The sequence below is a fragment of the Talpa europaea genome (genome assembly GCF_964194135.1).
Source record: "Talpa europaea genome assembly, chromosome: 10".
Lineage (NCBI taxonomy): Eukaryota > Metazoa > Chordata > Mammalia > Eulipotyphla > Talpidae > Talpa > Talpa europaea.
The window spans coordinates 17,498,492-17,519,807 of record NC_140077.1 but is presented as its reverse complement, the minus strand read 5'-3'; the positions used below and the strand labels follow the sequence as shown (position 1 = coordinate 17,519,807).

General features: G+C 50.1%; 1 protein-coding gene across 1 annotated transcript in view; it reads left to right on the top strand.

Moving 5' to 3' along the window:
• Positions 1–971: 971 nt before the first annotated feature.
• Positions 972–21,316, top strand: part of SORCS3 (sortilin related VPS10 domain containing receptor 3) — a gene marked incomplete at both ends in the record, with an annotated part of 526,499 nt that continues 506,154 nt past the window's right edge. The window contains one exon of the mRNA XM_084245318.1: positions 972–1,598. Within this exon, the coding sequence (XP_084101444.1) occupies positions 972–1,598 (627 nt within the window). The remainder of the gene's footprint in view (positions 1,599–21,316) is intronic.

The window sequence follows — 21,316 nt, the reverse complement described above, 5'->3', positions numbered from 1 at the left end:
CCGCGCGCCCACGGCACGAGCGCACCCCTCCCCGCCCCCCACGCCGCCGCCAACAGCAACGCGCGCACAGCGCGGGCAGCCGCGCACGCACCGAGCCGCGCGCCCCCCGCGCCCAGCCCCTCGCGCCCGCGCCCCGCTCAGGCGCCCCACGCCGCGGCTCCCGCCGGCCGGCCCCGGGCGCACCCCTCGCCTCGCCCTCCCCGCCCGCCGGCGCGCACGTACGCGCACGCACGTACCTCCCGCGCCCCCGCACCGAGCGGGGGCGCGGGCCGCAAGGGGCGGGGGGCGCGGGCGGGGGAGCCCTGGAGCCGAGTCCCGGGTCCGTCCCGCTCTCGGCGTCTGCGCGCCGCCTCCTCGCGCCGAGGCTCCGGACTCCCACTTGGCTCCTGAGCCCGAACAGTTGGCGCTGAAATCACTTTACTCCTCCTCCTTCCCGAGACCCCCCCAACTCCCCGCGCGCCATCTCCCGTCCCCACCACACACCCGAGGAGTAACCCCCTAAACGCGGCGAGAAGCGGCTCCCAACTCTTCGCCGGGAGCAGGTTGGAGGCAGGATTGCGAGAGACTCGGGATTGGGGTCTGTCCCAGCCCCTGCTCCCGAATCCGGCTCGATTTTCCTGTTTTACTAGAGGATTTTCTTATTACCTTCGAATACTCCGTTTCACAAAATTTCTGGAGGAGCTCGGTGAAGATTTTGGGGATCCTATTCTAAAGGGGGGAAGCGTCGAGGAGCATTTATCGATTTTTCGGTGCTTCGACTCCCCCTTTGGACGAGAGCGCCGCGAGAGGAGGGCAGCGTGGAGCGGACCGGCGGGGCGCGCCCGCCGAGCACCTCCTTCCCGGGCGCCCCCTCCCCGCTCCCCCGACACACACTCGCGGCGGCTCGCGGCGCGCGCACACCCCCCGCGCCGGACCCGCATCTCGGCGGGCGCCTGGCACTCGGCAGCCCGAGCCGCGGCAGCCGCAGCGGGATGGAGGCGGCGCGCACGGAGCGCCCCGCGGGCTGGCCCGGAGCGCCCCTCGCCCGGACGGGGCTCCTGCTCCTGTCGACGTGGGTCCTGGCGGGCGCCGAGATCACTTGGGGCGGTCCCGGGCGCCCCGCGGCCCCGGCTTCGCGGCCGCCGGCGCTGCTGCCTCTCGCGCCGCGGGCAGTGGCGAGCCCGTGGCCGGAGGAGCGGGTGGCGGCGCCCCGGCGGAGAGGCGCCGCTCCGGGGCGCCGGCCGGGACCGGAGCCGCTGCCCCAGCCGGGCGGCCGCAGCGGCGGCGGCGTGAAGAAGCAAGAGGCCGGGGCACCGACGCCCGTGGGCGCGCGCGGGGGCCAGGGCAGCCCGGCTCCTGGCAAGCCCGGCGGCGTGAGGAGGAGCCGCCGGGCGCAGCCCCCCGCTGCCCTGGGGCGCGCGGACGTTCGGGCCGCCGCCTTGGCTGACGGCTCCGAAGGCGGCCGCCCTCTGGCCAAGGGGCTCCGGGAGGAGGTGAAGGCGCCGCGGCCCGGGGGCGCGGCGGCAGAGGAGCTCCGGCTGCCCAGCACCTCCTTCGCGCTGACCGGGGACTCGGCCCACAACCAAGCCATGGTGCACTGGTCGGGACACAACAGCAGCGTGAGTACCCGCCGCCCGCGCGCCTGCGGGCTCCCCGAAGCGAGGGCGAATGGGGAGCGGGAAGGAGGGGGTAGTTGCTCCGGGGTCCAGGCGGGGGGAGAGGGCGCCTCGACTTTTAGCGAGAGCAGGTTCATCGGGCTCCCCCCACGCCCCCAACAGGTTAGCGGAGTTTGTTGTGAAATGGGGCGCGCGCCCGTCTGCTGGAGGCCCGGGGAGTGGGGCCGCGGCAGGGACAGGAGCGGAGAGATGCGCGGTGCGCGGGCAGCGATCGTGGGCACGTCCCCGCAGGGCGGCTTGGAGAGGCAGTTTTCCTGTTGTGGGGACGTGGGGACATTGGGGGGCGGTGGGCGTTTGAATTCTCGGGTGAGGACACTGACTGCGGTGGGAAGGAACCGCTGGACAGACTGACGGATTCCTGCCACTCTTCGGGCCCCCCACTTCCCACTCCCACTCCCTCGAAGGGGATCCCAGGAGAGGGAGGCTACCCCGCGCGGACTCCCACACTCCTGCCCGCCTCAGGGCCGCTACTCTGCCCCCGACGCGCTCGGTCCCAGCGCAGGCGGGAGGCTGGTGGAGCCTGGGTCTCCAGGTGATGCCGCCTCCCGCTTCCAAGCCCGGGCAGCTGCTCTGGAAGCTGCAGGAGAGGCAGTAAAAAAGTTTAAAGCGCGAAGAGAAATGTCGCACCCATTCCACCCGTTTCGCCCCCATGCACGCCCAAGCACGCGCAGGGCGCCGAGTAAAACACCCGCCACGGCCCCTGCGCTCTGCACCACGAGCTGCTCGGAGCGGAGTTGGGGCTGAGCCTGTGCGCACCTCTCCGCCCGGCTCCCGCCGCCGGCTCCCCGGGCACCGCTGCACCGAGAGGTGGCGCCCTCGAGCCCGCTCCGGCGACTTGGGCCCTCGGTACCGGGGCGCGGGGCTCCCGGTGTGGGCGGCCCGGGCAGCTGCAGCCGCCCGCGGAGCCTTCCCCGGAGGGGCTTCCCCTGCCGGGCGCCCGCGCAGCTCGGCGCGTCCGAGCCAGGGGCCGGCGGAGGAGGGGCTCCCGGGGCGGGGTGGGGGCTGGGGCGTCCGTGCAGGAGCTACCCCAAGGCTTCCCTTATTCGGCGTCTGCGGCCGGCCGGGCTCCCCTTCAGCCAGCCTCGCAGAATTCCTTTCCTCTGGCTCTCCGGATCACAGCGGAGTCCATGGTCGAGCAGGCGTCTGGAGGATGATGGATGTCTGCACGGGCAGCTTAGGGAACTCATTCGATGGGGATGCCTGGCCCCTACCCTTGGTGTTTCTCTTCATGACTGGCGTTAAAGATTCCCCCGGGAAATTCTTGCCTTGTTTTAGCCGGCCCGGGGGTGTCACAGGGTGAAGAGTAACAGGAAAGCTGCGAGTCCGCAGAGCTGGCACCCCGGCAGTACCCGGACCCTTGGTGCCCGGCCTGGGCATCGTGCGCTGGTCGGAAGGACGTGTGTGGTCCAGCCCCCCAGCAGCACGGGATGGGGGTGCTTGCCTACCTCTGCCTCCAACGAAGACCCCCCAGTCCTCTCACAGCTTCAGAGTGGACAGCTCTGGGCGCGGGGGATGGGCATCGTGTGTCTTTGCAGGTGTGGGTGATTGAAGATTTGCAAGTCCCAGAAGGACTTGGGGTGTGTGTTAGGACATGTGGAAGGAAGCGTCTCCATGGCAGGAGGAGGTGAGGTCCTCACATGTCCATGACCTTATGTCGGCCACACCTGGACAATATAAATTCACGCTGCTTAGAGTTTTCTTATTTAAGGATCATTTCCATGTGTCAACAAAGCCCCTGAAGAAGAAACTTTAGAGAGAATGCTTTCTGCAGTTAGTCGTTTACAGGAGCATGCCCTTCCTGCCCGTCTGCACCTCAGCTGTGCAGCGGAGGGGCTCAGGGCCCAGGTAGCCCTATGTCCCCTCTGGGAAATGACTCTTCAGTAAAAAGCAGATTGAAGCCACCTGGGGGTGGACATGCTGGTTTTGAGTCCTTAGTGAGAGTGATGAGGTTCTGGCCATCTGGGAAGGAACAGCCCTGGGAGCCTTACTGGTCATGCTCTGGGCTGGACTTACTGTCTAGGCAAAGGACAGCAGGCCCCACTGTATCCTTTCCCCTGTCCAGAGAGGGACTGCCTCTTTGGCTCCTGGGCTGGAGCTGCTGCTTCTAACATGCTTTTTGGGCAATATCAGTAAGGAAGGCTGTGCTGAGTGTCAGCTCTGTGCTCTGTGCGAGATGGGGAACCCTGTTCACATGGCCCTGTCTTTGAGCTACTGCAAGGAAACAGCACCTTAAGGAAACAGTTTCTGCAAGGTTTCCCCATTGGGTTCTTTGTCCCCTGTGCCTTCCCAGGAGCAGCTAAAGAAGGTGCTGTAAATAAAAGTCAGGGTGAGGAGTGGTGGAGATGACGGACCTGCTGGAAGGTCCTTTCCCTGGTTTCAAAGTGGCGGGAGATGTCATGAAGGCCGGATCGCGGGGCTAGCTCCAGGCTCTTTTGACATGAAAGGAGAATTCCAGCTTCTCTTCTGACTTCCAAAGCGCTAACTACTTGGCCTTCAGAAGGGCCACTGGCTTAATCACTAGCACATTTAAGGGTTCTTTCTCTGCTTCCAAGTGCCTTTGGTGGGCAAAATTCCTTGGCATGAGTACCCTTTAGGGGAGAGTTTTCAGGGCCCAGGGTTTCGGGGATGGGGAACAGAAGATCCTTGCCCAAGTCTTGGGTCATGGATTCACTTTGGTGCCGGGACTGTGTTGGGATGACCTGGGGGGCCAAGGAGAAGGTAGCCAGCAGGCTTGAGCCAGAAGACATCAGGAAGAGGATAAAGTCTGAGTCCCCTTCTGCCCACTGTTGCCACACCCGGCAGGTGTGGTCAAGCGTGGAAGGGATGCGAGATGAGTCGACTTGGCCTTTCGACCATTTTTCTGGAGGAATGATTGGCCACTGTTTTTCTGTAAATGTCTCCAGCTGGGATCCCTGTGATTAATGGGTTCTAGAGTGTTTCACAAACACCCAGAGGGATCCCAGTCCCCATGGCTTACAGGGAGACAGAAAAATACATCCTTCTTCCCTCCCCCTCAAGGGAAGCAAGATGCCTCCCTGCCTGTTCACTGAGTTGGCAAATGGCCCTGGTGAGCAGAAAGTGGTGAAGGCAGCAGCCCATGTCTCCTGGCCCCTCTCCCTGGGGGTGACCCTTCATGGGGACCCCCCTATCCTGGGACAGGGGTGAGAGGGTGAGAGAGCTGCACCCTTCCTTAGATGGGTTCCTGGTCCTTTCTGGCAGTGCTCAGCCAGGGCAGGGATTTGCTGACTGCTGCCCCTGCAGTGTATCTGGTTGGAAGGCCCTGCCAGAGAGTTTTCAATAATGTTTCCCCACGGCACTTTGGAGAAGAGAAGCCTTTAATTCCAGGTGCCTACCAGATCCCCCTCCCCTGAGGACCCCAGGAGGTAGAACACACAGATCCTCCCAGGCAGGGTTTCATACCCTTAACTAATTCAGCTGGTCTGTGTTCTAAAATATTTACTCCTAATGTGCAAAATAGTGACAGATTTGATCAGATTAATTGTATTTCACTCACTGGAGCATCTAATTGTGGCTCCCAAACAGATTTTTCAAATAGCTTTTGGCTGGATTGTCTAGCCTGCATCGTCCCTGCTCACAGTCTCCATGTCACAATATCCTAATGCATTTTGCCTTCTCAGAGGCTTAATAAAGAAGCCTGCCACAGAAGCCATTCTTCAGGGGTTTGCCAAAAAGAATCTGTTTTTAATTAATATTACAAGGGGAGTCATCTCAGTTGAGATGTCGCTGGGAAAAGCAGAGGGACAGAGCAGCACTAATTGCTCCTGGTCACCTTGGAGGGGGGGGGAGGACAGGAGGGGGCTGGACAAGGGCTGCTTGTCCATCCCTCTGACAGACAGGTTACAGGGCACAATTTGTTCCTTAGCTCCTGCAGTGATTTCTAAAGTAAACGAAAGTTGCAAGCACCTTAATTTGGAGGCCTGATTTAATGATTGCAGAAATGCAGTGGCTGGAACTTGCTTTGTAGTTGGCCAAGAAGGAATGCTGGGAATTGACTTCTCCAATTGCTTTGGGTTTAAGGGGGGGGGGCGGTTGGTGGCTCTTGTGGCAAGAAGGCTTAGGGAGCAGAAGGGAGAACTGTCTTTCCTTGGGCAGTGTAGATCTGCGATTGTAAGGAGGAATTTTGCAGCTGGGGGATCTGTGGGCCCTGACTCACCCCATATGGCGCAGAGAGGTGCGACAAAGCCTGACAGGCTGAGACAGGAAGAAGTGTTTGAAGGCCAGGGGTTTATCCAAGGCTGGGGGCATCTGAGGCCTCCTGCCTTGACTTACCTGTTGATTTCTGGCTTCCTTTGGCCTTCTGGCTGACTTGAGACACTCCCCTCAGAGAAAGAAAATGTCAAAGGATGATTTTCACAAGTTTGGGAGAAATGAGGGCTGTGGACAAGGAGATGGAAGATACAGAACGTGAGTGCGGGGGAGCTGCTTTGGGCAGACAGGGGTGGCGTGAGCCAGGTGGGTGCTCTGGGATGAATGGAATCCATAACCATTCTTTTCGCTGGTGTGTGTCTGAGAGAAGGTTCTGGATGTTGCTCTGACTCTGGTGGTGGTGAGAGGAGAGGGGCAAGGAGGTGCGAGAGCCTCGCCTCTCCCAGAGCAGGTGCTCAGTCACGTCCACTGGGCAGGCAGAGGCTACGAAGGAGTCCTTGTCCCATGGGATAGCCGTGATTTCTTTCTCAGGGGGTTCATGTCTTGACATGTCACCGGGACTGTTTCATCCAGTTCATCTACATTTTAGCTTGGGTTCCATTAACCTCTGGGATTCGGATACAATGCCTCGAGCCCGGCGTTCACCGCCATTCACTGGCTTGGTCCTGGCCTGCTCCAGCTTGGTGGTTGTTCCCTGATGGACATGACTCTCCCCAGGGCAGCTGCTTCCTTTCCCCGAGGCCTGTGTTGTTGACCCCACACCTTTGTCCTTGAGGTCTCCACCTCTTGGGATACTTCTTCCCTTATTGAGATGCATCCATAATTCACCCAGCTCGGGATTCAAATGCAGGATCTCTATGGAACCTTCCTTTAAAGCATTTCTTTCCCCTTTTCCTAATTGTTTATAGAATTTGCAGACTGCAGCACACATTTGGGCCATATTTACCTTTTGATTATTTTAATCTTGCGTTACTTTGTGTGTGGGGAAGTTAAGGGCTGAAGTAATTGAAACCACAACCCCTCCCTTCGAGGGTGAGCTCTGCTCCTCTCCTTTGCCCCTGGAGTCACCTGGCGCTGGGCTTGCTGAACTGACCCTGGGGGCTGGACAGGGCAGCAGCCGCAGGGGAGGACAGACTCCCATGGTCTGGTCTCTTGATAGCATTGATTTTATACACCTGGCTTCTTATTTTGTATGTGAATTTTAATGTAAGATCTAGAGATATCTCTACCCCACTTAGCAAGAAGATAGAAGTAGGGCCTGCCAACAGTCCTGGCTTTTTCCTCATGTATGTGAGGGATCAGGTGTTCAACATGAGACGTTTGGCCTTTTGCTGGGTGTTTCCTGTGTGTGGGTGTGAGGAGGGGGCAGTGTCCTAGGTACCATGGGGCTGGAAGGGGCATGATGGAGGGAGAAGACAAGGATAAGACAGTGTTTGCCTCCAGGTCCTTTCAAATGCTTTGGAGAGGAGACTGCTCCTCTGTAAAGTTAAATAACACGTGACAACAAGACAGATGCCACAGGGCGATATGTAGTTAATTGTCAAGTGATCATTTTAGGCTATGAGCTCAGAGGAGAGAGGATTGCCGTGGGAGAGACCACGGGCATCTTCGATGCACAGAATGTCAAGGCTGGAAGTGCACTTGGGGATTGTCTTCATTAAATCACCGCATGGAGATGAGGGATAGGAGGCTCAGACAGAACAAGGCCTGGATGCCTGAATGTTCTTTCTGCATTGCGTGTTCGCTCCTGGTTTTCTCTTTTTGCTTTGGGTTTCCAAAGTGTTTTCCTTTCAAGAGGATTTATACTGTTTCACTTATGTGAGGTGCAGTGCTTCCCATTTTTATTTTATTTTATTTAATTAAAAAATTTATTTTGTATATTTTTTACATCATTTTTCATTTTTGCACAATGCATGCACTTTCATCTTGGTTACAGTTCCCACCACCTTTGTTTTGATCGTACTTCCTTCCCTCTTGCCCACCCCGTAGTATGTCTCTGGTTTATAGTTGCTTGTTGATTTTGATTTTTACTATATTATAATAAGCCATTTTATGGGACAAACTGAGTCTTGATGGGGACAGGATGCTCAGAGAGTCTTAGGAATAGATTCACCCCTCTTTTTTGTGCTGAACTGTGTCCTACAGCCACCCTGCCCACCCACAGCGGTGGCTGCAGACCATAAATACCAAGCTCGTTAATGTTGGACAGCCTGTCTTACTAAATGTTGTTAATGGGGGCCTCCTGTGAGTCACCTCGTTATTTGAGTTAGTGAGTGAATCAAGCCTGGTTGCATCACCAGGAACATTTTGCTCATTTATTTTGATCAGTGTAGTTTGGCTTTAATTATTTATGGAAATGCTGTTCTTTATAGTACACTAATAAATGTGCTATAGTGAATTTGGAAAAAGTAATGGATTTTAAGAAATTCATGATTACACAAATATAGCTTTCTGCTATTAACTCCTTGCTGGGGAGCACAGAGAACAATCCCTACTGGGCTGAGATAGAGGGACCTGGAGCATAGTGGGGCCAGCCATTCAGTGCTATTGGCCAGTAAAGCTCTGCCCGCTGGTAATTAGGGGTCTGCTGCTTGACATGCAGTAGAAGAAAACCTAGTTTGGAGGAAACATTGGAAATACAACTGTGGGGATAAGATGGATCCTATTTGGTTGTGGATTGTGGGACCAGTTTGCCTGGGAATGATGATGTGACTGGTATGAATTCATGCTTGTGGAGGGTTTCCTCACGAATGCAGTCCTCTTCAGGATTTATTGAGGGCAGACTGGGAACGTGAATAAGACTATAGAGTAAGTAGTTAGGAGAAGGGGTCCTATCAATAGAACTGGGTTCTTGGATTCAAATTCTGTGTCTGTCTCTTAATAACTGTGTGGCATTGGCCAAGATGTTATCCTCCCTTTGCTATTTCTTCATCTATAAGAAGGTTGTGATAATAAAGGCATTAGGCTGCTGTAAGGTTAAGTGAGACACTGCACAGAACGAAGGGCTTAGAAGATGGGTCTCACCCCTAATAAGCCCACAATATGTTGTAGTTGCTTCAGTTTTGTTATTCTTTTATAATGGACGGGGCTTCCCTTCACTTCCACAAAGAAACACTGAAGCAGAGGAAGGGGGTACCTTTCCAAAGTGACCTGGCAGAGCCTTGGCTGGACCCCAGTTCTTCAGCCACCTCCCTCAGTCTGACAAGTCTTTGTGTTAGCTTCTGTGTAGTGCTGACATTGACAGCGACCTGGCTTCTGGGAACTCGTCTCATGATTTGAAATAGAAATAGTTAGAATCAGGTAGCGAGAATCAGGCTTAAGATGATTCTAGTTAATAGCTCATAAGTTGAACATTATTTTCTGAGCTTTTATTGAATGAAGGTTTAAGGTATCCAGAATGATAAAGAATAACTTCACTTGGTTTGGGCATGTGTTCTTGATAACACCTCATAACCAATCATGGAAGACTCCCCAAAGGAGGTGAGCAAATGTTATAGCTTTAGGAAAACAGGAGAACACTGGCTACTAGGGCTGCTTGGCAAGCAGAGCCTGTTGTGCCAGAGACTTAGAGACTTAGCTACATCAGTCATGGGATGAACTTGGATTTCTAGTTTTGCTTCTCCTTTGATCTCCTAGCTCTGCTTTGTGCCTGGTATGAAGTGGGAATATCCATGACTGGAACTAGCTGCAGAATATTTGCTGCCTTTGCCCTAGAATTATCACACTGGTCGACCCCCTGGAGTATTTTGTCGTGATCTTCACTCATTGAGTTATAGGCTTGAATTCCCTTTTTGCCTGCACCCTGTGCACCAAATGGAACCTGAGATCCCTACACAGACACTAGAGGGAGTGTTGCCCTGGGAAAGAAGTGAAAATAGACAGAATGAAATAATAAAAAAATGCTGTGCAAAGAATTGTTCCAAAGGAGAGAAGAGGAGGAGCTGCACCCTGCCTGTTCATTGTGTGAGGGCTGCCGGGTGACCCCTAGATAGATAATTGATTGACATCAGGGCACTCAAGTCCTAGTGGGTTGGTCATTTGGCCTCTTCCCGAGGAAAAAGGAAATGGGTGTTTTGGACAAATATGTCTATTCTGCAGTTGGGTATTCAACCCGGTCACTCATAACTCGATTGAGACCCTGGAAATAAATTCAGCCAGCCGTGTTGGTCAGGCCTGGTTCTGCCATCTCTTCCGCATTTTCTTCCTTCAAACCCGCTCACTTCCCGTGCCTGGTGGCAAGGCCATAGCAGCTTATTGAGTTGAGTGGCGTCAATCCTTTCTTAAATACTTAAAATGGTTGGGTAAAGAATGAATACCTTTTGGGACAAAAATGGATGGACTTTGAGGTGATTATGCTAAGTGGAATAAGTCTGAAAGTGAAAGGCAGCTATTGGATGGTTTCACTTATCTGTGGAATATAAATGACCCAAAATATATACTTGGCAAAGCACAGCAAAAACAATTCTCACGGGCCTCCCTGGTGGCGCAGCGGTTGAGCGCTGGGTTGTGAGGCTGCCCGCAGCCTCTGCAGCGCCGGTTCGATCCCCGGCGGCTCCCGGCCACCAGGGCAGGGTCCCACATGGTGCGCAGACCTCTCCTGCCGCACCTGCTGCTCCCCTCAGCAGTGTACTTCGGTCCTTCTGCCTGCTCTGCTCTCCGCTCTGGCTCTGGTGAATTCTCTCACCCTCCCGCGCTTCTGACTGTGCCCAGTGCTTGTATAAATAAATAAATAAATAAATAAATCTTTAAAAAAAAAAAACAAAACAACAATTCTCACACTCTGAAAAATATACTGGTTACTGGCGGAAAGGGGAGGGAGGAAGGGAGGAGGAGATGGGGGCAGGAGGTGACAGGGCACTGCCTTCGAGGTCTGGTGGGGGTGAGGTAAACTTGTGCACATCTGAAGGAATATAAGTGTAACCCCAAAGTTATGTAGACATGTAAACCGCTGACAAGTGACTTTAGAACATATGAAAAACCAAAGAAGGAATGTGTTGGGGATGGTGAGGGATGTGCTCTCGCTGCCTGCAGGCCTAGGGTGCACCCCTGGACAGGACAGTCGATGCCTGCAGGCCTAGCTGCACCCTGGGGACATGACAGTTCTCTCTCACTTGTCCCCAGGTCCCACATGCCCCACTCAGTACTGTCCAAGTCTTTTTGGCATCTATGGTGAGGTAGGCAGTTTTTCTTCCAGATGGTTAGAATCAGGTTAAAGATTACACTGCTGCATAGAAATGAACTTTTTCTTTTTAAAAATCTGTTCTCAGCAGGAGGTGGAGAGCAATTACTGAGTTGAACATTTTTTCAGGGCTAGAAAACTCAAGTTGCCTTAGCAGAATGTGATTACACATAGTTGGGGGACTTGTCTGCAGGGAGAGGTTTGAGACCCTGAGACAAAATGCAGAAAAACTTGCTTTCCAGGGTGTGGGTGGTAGAGACGGATCTTTTGGAGAGAGAGAGTTGCTGTATCTCGGTGTGGCTCTTAGTTTTATTCACGTGTGAACACAAACTTTTGATTGGAAGATTTCCCCAAACTCTGAAACATCTTCTTTGTTGTGAGAAAGTTCCTAAGCATCTGCAAATTTGAGCGAGTCTCTGAGTCTTAGCTGACTGTGAAATGAGACTATTACTGAACCTGCAGGGTTGTGTGAGTCTTAGAGATGGCGCCTCTAGGGTCTAACGTGGTGGCTATTCCAGTGATTACGAATGTTTGTTCTCCCGATGTGTCTAGGTGGGAAGTGCAATAAGTTGAGCATCTGTCCTGTTTTAGCAGATCTGTTAGTACCTGTCCCACCCCCGAGACACTCACCCTTCTCTGCTGGCCTGACTTCTAACCACCAGCACCAGGGACTGTTTACCCACAAGAGTTTGCTCTGATCACACGGGTGCGGGCTGGAAGCGTCAGGGAGTAAATGCCCATCACAGAGTAGGGAGCAGCCACTTGTCAATGGCTAGTGGAAGTTGGTCGGTTCCCCGACCCCTTTGTCCTTTGGGGTGGGGTAACTCTGAGGTTTGTTTTCTACACTGTTCTCCAGGGACCTCAGTGGACGAAGCCCCAGTTGACTACAGCCATGACTTGCTTGCTCTGTGGGCTGCTGCCCTATCTCATTCCCCCTTTCCACTGTCAGGATTTCCTGGGGTCGCCTCCTGAAGAAACTATTTGAGTTTAAATCTTTATCTCAGAGTATGTTTCTGGAAGAATGCAAGCTAAGATGCCTTAGTATTTTCCAAGTGTGTTAATCTGGGCTTTCCAGAAAAATGAATCCAACGCTTGTATGCGTGCGCGCGCGCGCACACACACACACACACACACAAACACACTCCACCCCCCCCCAGAGTAAATCTCACATAATGACAGGCAGAGAGAAAGAATGATTTCTTGTTTAGACTTTTTGTTCTAGAAATATTTCTTAGCTTTTTTGTTCAATTCAAGCCTTTGAAGGATTGGATGAGGCCCTCCCACATCGAAGGGCAATCTCTGTGGAGTCTGCTGACTCCCATGTTAATCTCACCCAGAAACGCCCTCACTGACACACCCAGAATAATGTTTGCTCAAGTATCTGGACACCCCATGGCACAGTCAAGTCAGCAGGACAAGAACTCTCCCACCTAGTCAGGAATTTTGAGCCCTTAAAATCCCTCTTTGGGTCTTACTGTGAGGATGGGAGAGGGAAATGGTGTCCTTGACCCTGGGTCTGGGGACCCTCCTTTAGAGTTGTAATTTCTGGAAGAAAGGAGCCCCAACTAGGGTTATTGTGAGTGGCAGGAACATGAGTTTGGGGCTCTGAAGAGGGGACACTCACCTCCAAATGAGTTTTCAGTGTCAGTTCTCAGGCTAGGGAGCCCCATCTCTTCACAATACTGTGTCCCTAGACTTTGGACCTCTGCCTTTGGACCTTTGGCACGTGGTCTCCTGCCTCGAAATAGGGTTAATTCCTTTTCTCTCGGCTTTGTCAGATTGTGGAAGGGAGCTTGCACTTGGTATTGTCTGTTCTTTCTCCATCAGTGAGGGACAGGATCCAAAGAATACTGGCCCGAAGCTGGGATTTCTAGATTTGGGTTCCTGATTTTCATGAACTGTCTTCAGCAAGTCATCTGCTTCTTAGGTGTAAGGGAACAAAGACCCTTCCCGGTGGAGTATCTTTTATGTTTATGACTATGATTTTTGAAAAAATGAGTGCAATAGAAAGGAGGGGATCTAAAACTATGATAAAAAAATTAGTAAATGCTTCTTTCAAACATGTATAAATTTGGTTTATCTCAAACGGATATTCATTCATTCATTCCTTTGCTTAGCGTGATGCTAATTAAGTTATTTGAATTTTATGGGTTCAGTTTCCTTATCCATAAGATAAGAGACTTCAGTAAGTTGATGCAAACCCATCTTACCACAAAATAAATGTGATCTGAGATCAGTCATTTCTTTATGTGAGAACTGGGGACAATCCTGTTTGCTGTCTTTATGTCACAACTAAATAATGGGACACTGCACATGGACGAGTTTTGAAAAGATCGCTTTTCAACTTGATGTGAGCAGGAGCTCCGTGTTCATCTTACCTGCCTTTATTCCTTGAGGAGCTGGAGGTCTTCCACAACAGGGCTGCGGCCACATACAGCATCTGCCTTTTTTTTTTTTTTTTTTTGTCTCGTGCCAGTACAAATGAAACACTGCTATTAGCTTCCCTACCACGGTGCTGAAAACCTTGAGATTATTATTCCAGGCATGATGAACAATTTATTTCAAGTCACATCTGATATAATAAAATTCTCAGATGGGAGTGTAATTTGGATGTTTAAAAAAAACATTTATTCCAGGACTTGACCTGTATCGATTGCTCTGCCTTGTTCCTTTCAACTAATATGAAGTATTTGGGGAGAACTATTATATGCCTGGCATATGATGCCGACTAAACACATAAACTACTGTGGAAGGACATGGGAGACACATTTCGTGGAGAACAATGAGTTTGCATATAATATGTGCTAATTTAAGCATACTTAGGACATATATTGACTATCAAGACCGCAGTGATGGAAAACTAATGAGTGTTTGAAATATTATGGTTGCTTTTATTGCAGTAAATCCAGGAATGTGATTGGAAATTGATACAATCCTCATGACTAATCCTGTGTACATCACTGAGGGCACAGACTTTCTGAGCTTTGAGGTCAAATTGCTCAGAATTCTGGCATTTCCATTTGGGTAATAACTTCCTTGTTCTGCTCCTTGTTTCTCCTTGAGTTTCTAATTGTTTTACCTTCCTCATAGATGCAGAAACATCTGTTTCTTTTCACCACAGTACTAAGATATCTAGCTTCCTTATTGTATTATTATTATTGGATATTCTGTTTGTACCAATTTCTTTCTAGACTTGATTCCATGATGTCATCTTGATATTTCTACATTCTATTCCTGGGCCAGTGCCTCTGTTTCTTGGATTCCATCCCTCTTGTGGGTCTGGTACTCATTTTTCTGTAGTATAGCCTCAACTATTCTTTTTCCTGAGAGCATGGGGATACCCTGACTACTCTTGTGCCCTGACATAAATATTCGTAGATCCTCTTAATGTTCAAAAGAGCTTTGATGATAAATTCCATGATTTCCTTGTGCTTGAGTGATACTTGTTTTTTATTCTTGCTATATCTGTAAAATTTATTTTACTCTTACCTTGATGGTTCATCTGGATAGAGAAATAGAGGGCCAAAAATAATTTCCCTTGGATCTTTGAAGTGCTTAGATTACTTGCTGGTTTTGATTCATCTGTTATTCTTGGATTATGTAGACCAAGAAACTCAAGCCTGCTCCAAGAAAAACATTTATTCAGGATTTTAGGACAGCAGTCTGGAAGACACAGACCCAAGAAGCAGAGAAGCTGTGTGTTCCAGGTGCTTTACCACGCCGTGGGGAGGGGGGTTAATGGTCCACATTCAGGTCTGCTTTATGCAAAGAGGTGCAATCAGTGCAGTTCTGATTGGTGGAAATCAGTGTGGTGGCAATTGGTAGATTTCAATCCAGTCTTTATGGGATGAATCTGGGCATATTAGAATAAGCCTGAGTGCCTGTTGTCTGGGACCCCACAATCAGCAGCTTTCCTGCCCTGCTTTTTACCCAGACTTTTTGTTTTTCCTTTTAATAATCCTAGTACTAGGTGTCTCCCTTCCCACTCAGCACTGGTGGGGGCAGGGAAGAGGGTCATTGGGGTGAAGAGGAGTGTAGGAGGCAAGCCGGGCTCAGGGTGGGTGAGTTTATTGTGGATTTGGGCAAGTGGATGAAGGAATCCTGCAGCCCTTGATAGATTTGACAGGTGTTTAGTGCCGAAGCAGGGAATCAGGTACACAGGAACACCAGCACAGAGGGAGGCAGGCGGGCAGGCAGGAGGCTGGCAGCAAGCCTCCCGGCCCCTACATCTCCATGCTCTCTCTTGCTTCTCTCTGGCATTCCCTCTCGGTCTCCTGCTTCATAAGGCTGCCTGGGCCCAGGTGTTGGGACTTATAGGTATGCATGCCCCGTGCTCTCTGGCTTCTTGGCCTCGGTGACCATTAATTACAGCTGCGCATGCCCTGTGTTCGTGCTCCCAAGTGCTTTTTGCACCAACATAGTATCACGTGTGGGTAGAAACCTGGGCGGAAAGCAAGGTCGCAGGTGATGGCCATAGAGGCTAGTGGCGGGAAGGCAAGAAAGAGCCTCCGTAACGCCATTTTCCCTACAAGGAGGGAGAGGGAAAGATATTCTGGAGACACGGCTTCAGTGGCATGAGGAAGCAACGTACCTTAAAGGACAAGAAAGTAGCATGGCTGGAGCAGAGGGATCGTGCTGGTGAGAGATGAAACTAGACGCGCATGCGTCAGAGGAATTTATTCTTTATCTAAGAGTAACATGGGAATGTTAAAAGTAGCAACATCACGAAATTAAATTCACTTTTTTAAAAAACCACACTGACCACTCTGTGGGGTGGAGGGAGTAAAGGATGGACTCTGGGAGACCAGACTGTCACTGGAGCTGGAGGATGGTGACTTGGGTGGTGGCAGCGGAGAGGGGAGGTGTCACTGGACGACAGATATAGCAGGTGTGATTGATTGTGTTGTTGGCTCCTCTATAATTCCTCCGTCCTTCCTAAAGCTCCCTTTGCACTGGGTCTTTGCAGTGCCATGTTGGGATGGGTTGGGCATTTTCCCCAACCCTTAACTTTGGGGTTGGCCTTGTGACTTGCTTTGGCTGAAGAGGAGTTTGCCAATTCTAAGCTTAGTTATCGAGAGGCATTGTGCGCCCACCCGCTGTCTTGCTTCTCTGTAGTGGCCATGAGAAAAACATGCCCAGGTTAGCCTGCTCCCAGGAAGGAGACACAAGTCAGATGTAGCCGCTGCCAGGCTAGCCCAACCCAAATCAGGAAACTGTCCAGCTGCCACCAGCTGTGACCAGCTGGCCTGTGTATTTATGACAATAAAGGATTGTTTTGAGAATAAGTGCTTGAGATTTGAGTGGTTTTGTCTACAGCATTTTTTTGCAGCAAAAACCAATGAAGGTAAAATCAACAGAACTTGATAGAATGGAAGGAGCTAATTTTGGGGACCTAACTCAGGTGTACTGTAGGGTGCCCTGTATTTTGAGATAGTCAGGTTCACGCATGGCAGGGTATATACTTAGGTGTGCCTTTTTGGTGGTTCCCCGCTGCTCAACTCTCTATGATTCGTGACTTCTTTTTCTGAATGAGATAGGTCGGATTCACGGTCCAAAAGAATTACTCTTCCCTTCTTTCTGCCTCTCACTTTTTCCAGCAGCCTAATCGGATTCCAGCAGAGTGTTAGAGCTGCGTGGTGCTCAGGTTCCCCAATCAGGGCCTTCAAGCCCTAACACTCAGTGTATTCTTGTCAGTGTTGCAGTCAATTTCTGCTCTAGCTGTGAAGATGGAATTTCACTTAAAGGGGGAAGAAATGCAGGACCAGGGGTTTTCTTGGTCTTGACTGATTATTTAAAATATATTAGTGCTGATAAAATATTTAGCTTTTAAACAGCAAATTTAATATAGGGAATTGTGCTTTATTTATTAATGGCAGTTGCAGGGAGATTGGTAGGAGTTGTGCTAAAGTGCACTGTTGTGATTTTGCAAAGTATAGTAATTACTGTAATATTTTGTTGAATTATTAATATCTACTCTGCCTGCAGGAACATAAGCTTCTGCAGTCGAACTCATTTCAAGATTGCCTTCCCCCCTTCTGGTTTTGTTTTGTGTTTTCTTTTTCTGTGCACTTATGAATTTTTAAAGAAATGGAGTGGCAGGAGCAGAGTTGATTATATTGTGTGAAACACCATTGTCACACCCTGTAGGTGAATGTAGGTAGGCAGGAGAGAAACCCGTAGTTCCTTGATGACTCCCTACCCAACCAAATCTGTTCACAGTGTCAGACTGAGGGGTGCTGAATCATGTCTGGAGGGAAAAAGAACTCCTCCTTGTGCCTTTCAGGAGCTGAGGAGAGAACGTAATAGGGAGGTGATATGTGTACATGGGTGAGTGATGACTGCATACCTCTAAGGGGAGCTGATCTTAAGTGCTGAAGGAATTGACAGGTGTTCCAGCACAGGTATTGAAACAGCAACCACCACTCTTGTTGTTTCAGCAGCTATGACTTGGTGTCTGTTATGATCTCAAATGGATCATTGTGGATGATGATGGTGATGATAGCTTAAGTTGTGTAAAGGGGCTCATTCTGCCACAGGAGAAGCCAAATCCAAGTGCAGGGTACAAGTAGAAGCATTTCCCTTTTGGTTGTGATTCACTGAACTTGGAAGAGCAGCCTTCTTGTCTCCATCTACCAGCTTCATGAAATGACCCCAGTCAGTCTACTTCTGAGATTTGAGTTTCCTTGTCTATGTAGTGGTTGCAAGGATCAAAATAAAATCATATCCTTGTAAAGTGCATTATAAATTATACATTTCCAGATATTTAAGGATTGGCATTGTCATTAAATCATAGGGAAGCTGCTTATACTTGGGTGATTTTGAGAGGCAGCAGGAAAGATTTTGCACGCGGTTTTTTTTGGGGGGAGTGCCCAGAGACTTCACAATTCAGGAGTCACAATTCAAGAGTTAAACATTGTGTTGGGCCTCCTTGGTGGTGTAGGGGTTAAGGCTCAGTGATATCACTGCTGTGGCCTGAATTCGATCCCAGGGCAGGGAGCTGACCCACATGGCTCAGCAGACCTCTCCTGTCTTGCCTGCTGCTTCCCCCAGCAGTATATATCAGTAGATCCGCCTGTTCTGCTCCCCACTCTGTTTCTGGTGAATCCTCTCTTCCTCTGCACCTCTGGTCTACACCCCAGTTCTTGTATGCATAAATAAATAAAATAAATCTTTTAAAAAATAAAAAATATACATCGTGCTCTCTAAGATTCTCTTAAAATATAAATCATCCAGAGACCGTGTTCTTTGTTCCCACAGAACACAGAGTGATCCAGCCACATCCTTTTCCAGATATGGAAAATGTGGTCAAATGAGAGGATAGTGTGCCCAAATTCACCAAGACTGTGGGCCCTGACTCCTAGTCCAGTGCTCTTTCTGCAACTCCCTGGTGCTCTTTGGTTTTCCTTTGAATTCTTCATACAGTCTAGGGCCTTTCCTCCCAGAAGGGAGCTCTGGGTAGAACAAGTAATTAGATGACTGTGGGGAGACACAGCAGCTGGGGTGTTCTGGTGGCAGAGCAGCTGGGTCAGATGGGCCACAACTAGCTCTGAGACCTTGGGCCAGTTACTCTTCTGAAACCCACTTTTTTCCTCATAAAATGGGATAATATTGAGTTTTCTGGGTTGTTTCAGGAATTTAGTGAACCTGAAAGACTTGGCAAGATACCTGCCCTGTGGTAGAAGGTACTTGAAAACGGGTAGGAAAGGTGAGCAGTCTTGAGGTGAGCGCTCCTTGAGCAGGTGTCTTCTGGGAGAGGAGCCAGTTTTCCCCCTGTCAGGGTCGGGTGAGTTGTCTTTTAGGGGAAGGGAATGCTGCACCCTCCAACATTGTTTTCCTTCCTCAGGGTTCGGGCTGGAGTGGGGGTGGGGGGCTGAAATGCCCCTGCAGAAGAAAGCTGTGCATAGCAGGAGACAGTCCTGCTGTGTCCACAGGGATGAGCAAGACTCACGTGGCCTCCACTTTCTCTTTAATCTCAGACAACAGCAGCTCCAGCCCCTTGTAAACTTCACCTGAAAGGGCCCAGAGCGGGGGAGGTTGGGAGGGGATGGATGAGCATCTTCAAAGCACAGCAGGTGACTCTGAAGATGAGACAAAGGGAAGCTCTTGCATCTATACTCAAAGCTCTTTATCTTAAGGTACCCTCTTGTGTTTTAAGTTACTAAAGTGGTTTCCTAAAAACAGGTTTCAGTTTTTTTTTTTTTTTTTTTAAAGGAAAGTTTATACTGCTTCTGGCAAGTCCATCCTACATTCCTGTGGGTTGGGTGGGACCCTTTGTTTCTTGAGAGTTCATAGCAGTGAAGCAAGGTCACTTGAGGGTTAACACTGGGGTAGAAGATGGAGATTGTAGAGACAACTAATCTGAAACCCCCCAGAGTCTGTCAGCTCCCAGGCCTGCAGGCCAGGCCAGTGTTTGCCAAAGCAAAATAAGAAAAGCAAAGGATGCAGGGAAGTGCTTTCAAGTCCTCTTCCTGGCTCAGCCCTACCCTCTGGCCAGTACCTTCCCCTTTTCTTGTTCTTCCTATTCTGAGAAATATTCTAATATCAGCCCTTTACTTCTTCAATGCCTTTTGCTGAGCCCTTTGCATTTTATTTTACTTTTTCCAACTTTATTGAGATATAATTAACAAATAAAATGTCTATCTAAGATTTCAATGTGATATTTTGGTATATGTATATATTTTGAAATAATCACAATAAAACTAACATATCTATCACCTCACATAATTGCTATCTTGTGTGTGTATGTGGTGAGAACATTTAGGATCTATTCTATTGGCAAACGTCAAGGTTATAATACAGTATTAACCATAGTTGCACACTGTACTTTAGATCTCTAAACTTATTCATCCAATATAACTGAGACTCTGTATCCTCTCACCCATGTTTTCCCTTTGCTCCCACCTCTCAGCCCTGGGCTACTACCATTGTACTCTTTGCTTTTATGAGTTTGACTTTTTGAGATTCCCCATATAAGTGAGAATATGCAGCATTTGTCTTTCAGTGCCAGTTTTATTTTACAGAGCATAAAATCCTCCATGTTGTTGCAAATGACAGGAGTTTCTTCTTTTTCAGGACAGGGTAATATTCCACTATATATATGTTTTCTTTATCCAGACAGCTATTGTTAGACACTTAGATTGATTTTATACCTTATTCTGAATCATGCTGCAGTAACTATAGGAATGCTAATATCTTTTTCAGATACTGATAGCTTTTCTTTTATTTGATTTATCAATTAGCTTTCAAACTCAAATTTCAGGAGTACACTCCTGTTAAGTGTATATACCACTATAGACTGACTTAATTTTATAGACATAATGGACATTTTGTGCCCACGTATCATGTACCAGAAGCTGAGCTGTATCCTTTGCATTCAGCATCTCATTTATTCCTCACCTCTGTGAAGTACCTGCTGTTAGAAGCCTCATTCCAAAGATGAGTGAACAAAGACACAGAGAAGTTAACCACCCAGCCCAGATCACACAACTTGTGTGATATACACGCCTTTCCCCTGGGCCTTTCACCACCTGCACCAGCAAGGAGAGCAGTTCCAGGAGCAGAAGGTTCCACCGCTGACCCCTCAGAGCAAAGATGTGTTTTTTAGCTTCTGGGTCTTTCCCAATGAAATCATCCTGTTCTCTGGAAGCCTTTGCTGAGTGTTTGTACTTACCTTTTGGTATTTCCAGGCCAGAGCAGGATGAATAAAGACTCAGAGGTGTCAAGTAACTAGGACAGACAGGGCTGAGTTGAGGCCAGATTGTGGGTCTTGCGCAGCAGTGGGGGAGATGCAGTTGGCCCATCTCACAGCACCATAAAACCAGTTCTCCCTGCAAAGTTCAGAGAGGTGCAGCCACTTGCCTGGAGACACCCAGTAAATTGTACAGGCAGCAACACCAGAAGCCTGCACCTCTCTCTCCTCCCTAGACCTGCTCTGGCCCTGCTGGCACCTTCCTGCCTCTCGGTTCCCTCCCCATAACCCTTCCCTCCCACCAGCAGAGCCTCTGCCTGCCCCCCCTCCCACCATGGGCTCTGCTCAGCGGCTGAGCTCTCCATCATCAGAGCAGCCAGTGGGGTACTGCTGTAATTAAAGGAAGCCAACAGGAGGAAGCAAAGCAGAGCGAGGGAAAATAGCAACCACCAACAAAGCATCTTATTTCCCACACAAACTCCCGAACAACTGCTTTCTATGGGCTTTGGTGGGAACCTGCTTGCATTAAATAGAGCAAAGGGAAACCCCACAGGACAGTGTGGGAAAGCAGGTTATTAAGTTACCTTCAGTTGCCAGTGTGGGGATTTACTCCTTTTTTTTGCCCTT